The following is a 6,408-nucleotide window of genomic DNA, read 5'->3' on the forward strand; positions in this document are numbered from 1 at the left end:
AGCTTTCTTCAAGAATGATAAGACAAAAAATAAAAAATACAAATATCGACTGATAATGACTTAGAGCTTCGTCTATGAATGGCTTTTTCATTTAGTTAATAAGAATTCGTAAAGCCGCCATCGATGTCATAAATTATAAAATCGGTACAAATTTTCTTTGTTTGTTTTTATTTAAAAATATTTTGAAAGTAATGAATAAAAATTTGTTTATAAATAACATATTCGTAGTGATATGTTTTTTGCTGATATCATCATCATCACAGGTGAAAAGTGATTGTCGGTATCGTAGTTTAGAAGTTCCCAAAGAAATATTTCAATATTGGGCTAGTTGGGGTTGTTATATTTACACTAGACCTGATTTTTTTAATGAAGCTCCGCTAGAACTTGAAACATGTTCTTTATATACTAATTCTTCGACTTATTTTGTTCCTGGAATCAGTCATAATGGAGGAAAATTTTGTCATCCGTTTCATTATACAAGCAAATATGTGCGTCGTCAAGTGGAGAAATCGTTTGCAAGCAATCGAACCTTAAGTCGATGGATCGAGTGTACAAATGAAGCTGAAGATTGTTGCGCTGATAAAATGGATAATGATGTGGCTGTTGGTGAGTGATTTTGTGATATTGTTACCCAATACTAATTTTTGTTTGTTTTGTCACTCGTCTAGTGAAAAAAAGACAAGAAGATACTCTTTTTTTTGATAGCCCAGAGTAAGAGTAAGAGTAAGAGTAAGAGTAAGAGTAAGAGTAAGAGTAAGAGTAAGAGTAAGAGTAAGAGTAAGAGTAAGAGTAAGAGTAAGAGTAAGAGTAAGAGTAAGAGTAAGAGTAAGAGTAAGAGTAAGAGTAAGAGTAAGAGTAAGAGTAAGAGTAAGAGTAAGAGTAAGAGTAAGAGTAAGAGTAAGAGTAAGAGTAAGAGTAAGAGTAAGAGTAAGAGTAAGAGTAAGAGTAAGAGTAAGAGTAAGAGTAAGAGTAAGAGTAAGAGTAAGAGTAAGAGTAAGAGTAAGAGTAAGAGTAAGAGTAAGAGTAAGAGTAAGAGTAAGAGTAAGAGTAAGAGTAAGAGTAAGAGTAAGAGTAAGAGTAAGAGTAAGAGTAAGAGTAAGAGTAAGAGTAAGAGTAAGAGTAAGAGTAAGAGTAAGAGTAAGAGTAAGAGTAAGAGTAAGAGTAAGAGTAAGAGTAAGAGTAAGAGTAAGAGTAAGAGTAAGAGTAAGAGTAAGAGTAAGAGTAAGAGTAAGAGTAAGAGTAAGAGTAAGAGTAAGAGTAAGAGTAAGAGTAAGAGTAAGAGTAAGAGTAAGAGTAAGAGTAAGAGTAAGAGTAAGAGTAAGAGTAAGAGTAAGAGTAAGAGTAAGAGTAAGAGTAAGAGTAAGAGTAAGAGTAAGAGTAAGAGTAAGAGTAAGAGTAAGAGTAAGAGTAAGAGTAAGAGTAAGAGTAAGAGTAAGAGTAAGAGTAAGAGTAAGAGTAAGAGTAAGAGTAAGAGTAAGAGTAAGAGTAAGAGTAAGAGTAAGAGTAAGAGTAAGAGTAAGAGTAAGAGTAAGAGTAAGAGTAAGAGTAAGAGTAAGAGTAAGAGTAAGAGTAAGAGTAAGAGTAAGAGTAAGAGTAAGAGTAAGAGTAAGAGTAAGAGTAAGAGTAAGAGTAAGAGTAAGAGTAAGAGTAAGAGTAAGAGTAAGAGTAAGAGTAAGAGTAAGAGTAAGAGTAAGAGTAAGAGTAAGAGTAAGAGTAAGAGTAAGAGTAAGAGTAAGAGTAAGAGTAAGAGTAAGAGTAAGAGTAAGAGTAAGAGTAAGAGTAAGAGTAAGAGTAAGAGTAAGAGTAAGAGTAAGAGTAAGAGTAAGAGTAAGAGTAAGAGTAAGAGTAAGAGTAAGAGTAAGAGTAAGAGTAAGAGTAAGAGTAAGAGTAAGAGTAAGAGTAAGAGTAAGAGTAAGAGTAAGAGTAAGAGTAAGAGTAAGAGTAAGAGTAAGTGTTTATATCAACAACTACTATTTTTTCTTTTTAGAAAACCGTTGCCCTAGTGTCTGGGATGGCTGGAGCTGTTTCCCTTCAATTCCGGCTGGTCAAAACATCAAATTGCCCTGCACACGTTTTGCCTATGGCAATGAAGGACCTAGATGTCATCGTAAGCATTTTCCCACAAACCATTTGAATTCATCTAAACTTGAATTAGTTGCTGGTTGTTGGTTTTAGATTTCAGCTATAAACAATGTTACAACAATGCAACTTGGGATCAACAAACAGATTATTCCCCATGCGATATAACACCACCACTCATCGCTCGAAATCAATATTACATTGCAATATTGTCAATTTCAACAGTTTTCTGCATACCAGCTATTTTGGTCCTGTTTTTTACCAAAGCTACTCATTCGCAAAAACTTCGTATTGTCCGAGCACTTCTTCTAGCAATTTGCATTCACAATGTGATGGTAATTCTTGTTCGAGCTATAATAATCATGCCAGAACTGACATCCTTGCAACCAAGAACAACAACTATGCATCAAAATACAGTGTTTTGTAGAGTTTTGACAGTTCTTGAAAAGCTCACTGGAAATATTGTTTTCGGATGCATGCTAATGATTGGAATATTTTTGCATCAATTGCTGACCAATTTGTTCCGGATACACGATCGAAAGAATGGAGCTTTAATGTTGCCATTTTATATTGGAACAGGAGTCATTTCGATTGCCAGTGTATCTTGGTGGACTACTTTAATGGCGAAATATAACGATCAGTATTGTTGGCAGGTTGCGGAGGATTTTCGTGTGGATTGGATACTCGATGGACCTAGATTGGCGATGTTGTGTGTCAATTTGATTCTTCTATTGCATATAACTGTGAGGCTTTGGCATGCCTTCAATGCCAAGGAATCTGATGACAGTCCATTCTTGTAAATTTTTTTCCTTTAGAATCTTTGATTTGTTGACTAATTTCTGGTTTATTTCATTGAAAGACGAGCTTTGAGAGCTGCTTTGATATGTCTTCCGGTCTTTGGAATGCAATTTCTCTTTTTAATCATACGGCCAGATATGGATAGCTGTGACATAGAGCAGTTTTACTACATCACAAATTATTCTATAGCTGGAGCTCAAGGAATTTTTATTGCTATATTCCATTGTTATACAGAACGTGAAGTAAGTTAATAATTTTAACAGAATTTTTTTTAAATCTAACTTTTCTTTTTCTATTTTGTTTAAGGTCAGTAAATATTTTAAAGACTGTTGGTTTAGTTTCAAAAAGGTTTGGCGAAGAGATTCAATTATATCAAGATGTAGTCATACGACTGCAAATGAAACACAACAAGAATTATTCAACAGTGTTTTGGTATCGAAGAGAAGTGAGGGAAAATTAATGGCATTTTGAGAATAATTTAAGTTAACTTAATTGAAATTGTAGGATCAATTCACAGGCCACGCAGCATGAGTCTTTGAATTAAAAAAGACAAACAAAAGAGTCTTCTTAAATGAAATGATTCTTAGATAAACAGTATTTCAAAAATAGTAAATCTCATGAAAAGTTTTGATGTGTTTATTTTCTTTATTTTGGAACTGTATAAGAAATAGCAGGACACAGAGGTCAATGGACCACAGAGAGCTTCCTTTTAAAACGATTAAAAAGATTTTTTTGTTAAAAAGTTAACTGCGTTCAAAATGTTTTTTTTAATTAATTGTGGAATTCGTAGTCGTCACTCAAGTTGAGAAATTCTTTAAGGATTCGCTCAAGCGAATCCTTATTCATAGTCATCACTGGAGGAGAAATTTTTCTCAAGTGAACGTATGAGGAGGTTTTTTTACTTGAGGAAACGCTTAAGTTTTTTTTCGGTCAGATGACACTAAAACGCAACAAATTTGTACTAATTTTATAATAAAATAATTAAACGCCAATATTTGTTTGAGTTGTACGGTTGGGACGACGATTTATTAAAAAAAATGTTTTTTTGATGACAGTCAATTAAAATCAGTCAAATTTTCGAGTTTGAGAAACAATTTTCCTCAAGATAAGATTTTTTTTATTCAAGTTGTAAGCCCTATTTTTAATTCCCCTGAGCGATTGATTGAAATATTTCTCAAATTATATCACTGGAGTTAAGAAAAATCTTAACTCGAGTAACGACTATGAATTCCGCTTTTAATGTGTTTTTTTTTTTTTAATAAATAAAATTGAAGCATTAGAAAAAAAATAACATTTTTTTAAGGATTTCTCAAATAGCTGTATTTTGGTTGGAAATGCTTGTCTAATCACCACTTGAACCGATGATGATTGTTAAAACAACATGAGTGATTTTTTATTTTTTTCTAAAGCTAAACTAATACTGCTATTATTTAAAAAAGTAAGCAAGTTTGTATGTTTAAATAGTCAATTTGAATTCTATGATTTTCAATTGAGATATTAAAATTGTCAATGTATTTTCGGTTACTTCACATAGGTTCACGAGTACGATAACTGAGGCGACAAGAATTGATGACAGTATTTTGTAGAGGAGTTAAATACAATCATTTTTTACTATGGGTGGGGGGTCTATCTGCCCCCATTTAGGCGGGAAAGAAAATTTTCTAAAATATGACGTAAAAAAATACAAAAAAAAAAATAATTAAAAAACAACGGCGACACTTACAGTTATGAATGATACCTTTTTCCCAAATATGTAATCAAAATTATTTCTTGGTATTTTTAAATGAAAAAGGATCTATAAAAGTGTAATTAATAAATACAAAAATTTCTTACCATATTTTACAATTTATACAATTTGTATTAACCAATTAGATATTTTAATATAAAAAAGTAACACATACGCCACAGTCACCCGCATTTATTACAAACAAAATAATTAAAAAAAATAATTTATAGCTGACTTAACAATTGTAATCCAGTTCCAGAAATATAGTAATTATATTTTGATTCAAAATGTTTTTATTTTATTCTACAATATTTTTGGATAAGTGTATTTACCAATTTTAGCTACATTCGATTTTCCTTCAAAGATATGTTCCATATGTTTAATATCTACATACATATAAATTCTCGAAACACAAAAATAAGTTATTTAGTAAAATCATACAAAATCTGCTTTTTTCTCTTTTGTGGAATAGTTTTTTCTGTATGTACAATAGCCGTAGCTGCCATATAAAGAAAACAGAAAAGTAAATTTTTCAAAAATGGCTTCAACGATTTTGATTAAAATATTTGTGTGTAGTTATACAGATAAGACCCAACTTTTGAAATAGAAAAATATTTTTTTAATCGTTATTAACGTTACCTGCCAAAGAACCGTTATTTTTTGGTTTCTGAATATCTTATAAAAGACTAACCTTAACATTTTTAGATTTGTTCATATCAGAAACAAATTGTGTGTATACAAATTTTAAGTTGCATGTACTTTGTACTCGTACCTATAATATATCCAAAAATTGAAATTTAGATTTCTCATGAAATCGAAAGAGCTCATATCCAAGCAACATTTCTAAAAATTGGAACGATTGCACCTTTTAAAGAGCAAAATTACCCATTTGTGATGAAAAAAAATTAAACTCGATTTCGACAAAATTGACGAATAAAGCAAATTTTGTAAACAATTAAGCACATAGAATTCTGGAATATTAAAGGGCGTGCGATACATTACTTTTTTTCAAAAACTAGTTCTTAAGAGCTAAGATCACCAGAGACTGAAAAACATGCTATTGATTTGATGTAGGTACTATTAGTGAAAAGGATTTTTTCAATATAACTGGTCACCGTGGCGTATGCGTATCATTTTTTTCACTTCTGTTGATTTTGGTGAGACAAAGTCTTTCATTTTTTTTTTTTTTATTCTGTTTTCTTTTTTTCAGTTACTTTGTACTCAGTTGTAGGAACATAATCATTTTTATCAAAAAAAAAAAACAAAACCGACTTCCATGGATACAAACTGGGTTTTATGAGTTATCAAAATTGGTTCACTTAGTTCAAAGTTATGTTGTAACAAACATTAAAAAAAAAAAAAAAACTACACACGAATTGAATACCTTCTCCTTTTTGGAAGTCGGTAAAAAGAACACACTTTGATTTTAATATTTTTTTTTTTAATAATTTAGTTAAAAAGGTGAATAATGTATTTTAAAATCAAATTAAAAGGTCGAAAAAATACCATCTTTACAATATAGTATAGAGTCAAATAATATTCCAAAGTATTTTTGAAAAATTTCAATTTTGTTAAAAGTTATAAACAAATGAAATTTTTCAGGTCTTTTTGTTAAAATGGCTATATCTCAGTAATGAAATGATAAAAATAAATAAAACTTGGTACACATATTACCAATTGTACACAAAACAATTTACTTAAACAAAAATTTTTTTTTTATTTAAATTATTTATAAATAATTGATTTTGTTATAAACAATAGCATTTTTTACTAACTTCTGGAGTATGTAGGAAAACTATTTTTCT

General features: G+C 30.3%; 2 protein-coding genes across 2 annotated transcripts; both read left to right on the plus strand.

Annotated features, from left to right (window-relative positions):
- On the plus strand, positions 1 to 2,480 carry LOC129909686 (uncharacterized; the record flags this gene model as incomplete). The annotated part of the gene is made up of 3 exons (XM_055986760.1): positions 1 to 606; positions 1,988 to 2,107; positions 2,176 to 2,480. Coding segments are annotated over exons 1-3 (840 nt in total), but the record flags the coding sequence as incomplete, so codon positions are not given.
- On the plus strand, positions 2,477 to 3,407 carry LOC129910179 (vasoactive intestinal polypeptide receptor 1-like). The gene is made up of 3 exons (XM_055987453.1): positions 2,477 to 2,875; positions 2,939 to 3,119; positions 3,184 to 3,407. Exons 1-3 carry the CDS (start codon positions 2,481 to 2,483, stop codon positions 3,346 to 3,348), a joined length of 741 nt encoding a protein of 246 aa, XP_055843428.1. The 5' UTR covers positions 2,477 to 2,480; the 3' UTR covers positions 3,349 to 3,407.
- The last annotated feature ends 3,001 nt before the right edge of the window (positions 3,408 to 6,408 follow it).

The sequence above is a fragment of the Episyrphus balteatus genome, chromosome 2 (genome assembly GCF_945859705.1).
Source record: "Episyrphus balteatus chromosome 2, idEpiBalt1.1, whole genome shotgun sequence".
Lineage (NCBI taxonomy): Eukaryota > Metazoa > Arthropoda > Insecta > Diptera > Syrphidae > Episyrphus > Episyrphus balteatus.

What these genes read in the sequence shown, in the direction of transcription:
- LOC129910179 (XM_055987453.1), top strand. Translation starts at nt 2,481, where the DNA reads ATGCATCAAAATACAGTGTTTTGTAGAGTTTTGACAGTTCTTGAAAAG. An exon ending in TCTGATGACAGTCCATTCTT is followed by an intron (nt 2,876 to 2,938) that starts GTAAATTTTTTT and finishes TTTCATTGAAAG; the next exon opens with ACGAGCTTTGAGAGCTGCTT. An exon ending in ATTGTTATACAGAACGTGAA is followed by an intron (nt 3,120 to 3,183) that starts GTAAGTTAATAA and finishes ATTTTGTTTAAG; the next exon opens with GTCAGTAAATATTTTAAAGA.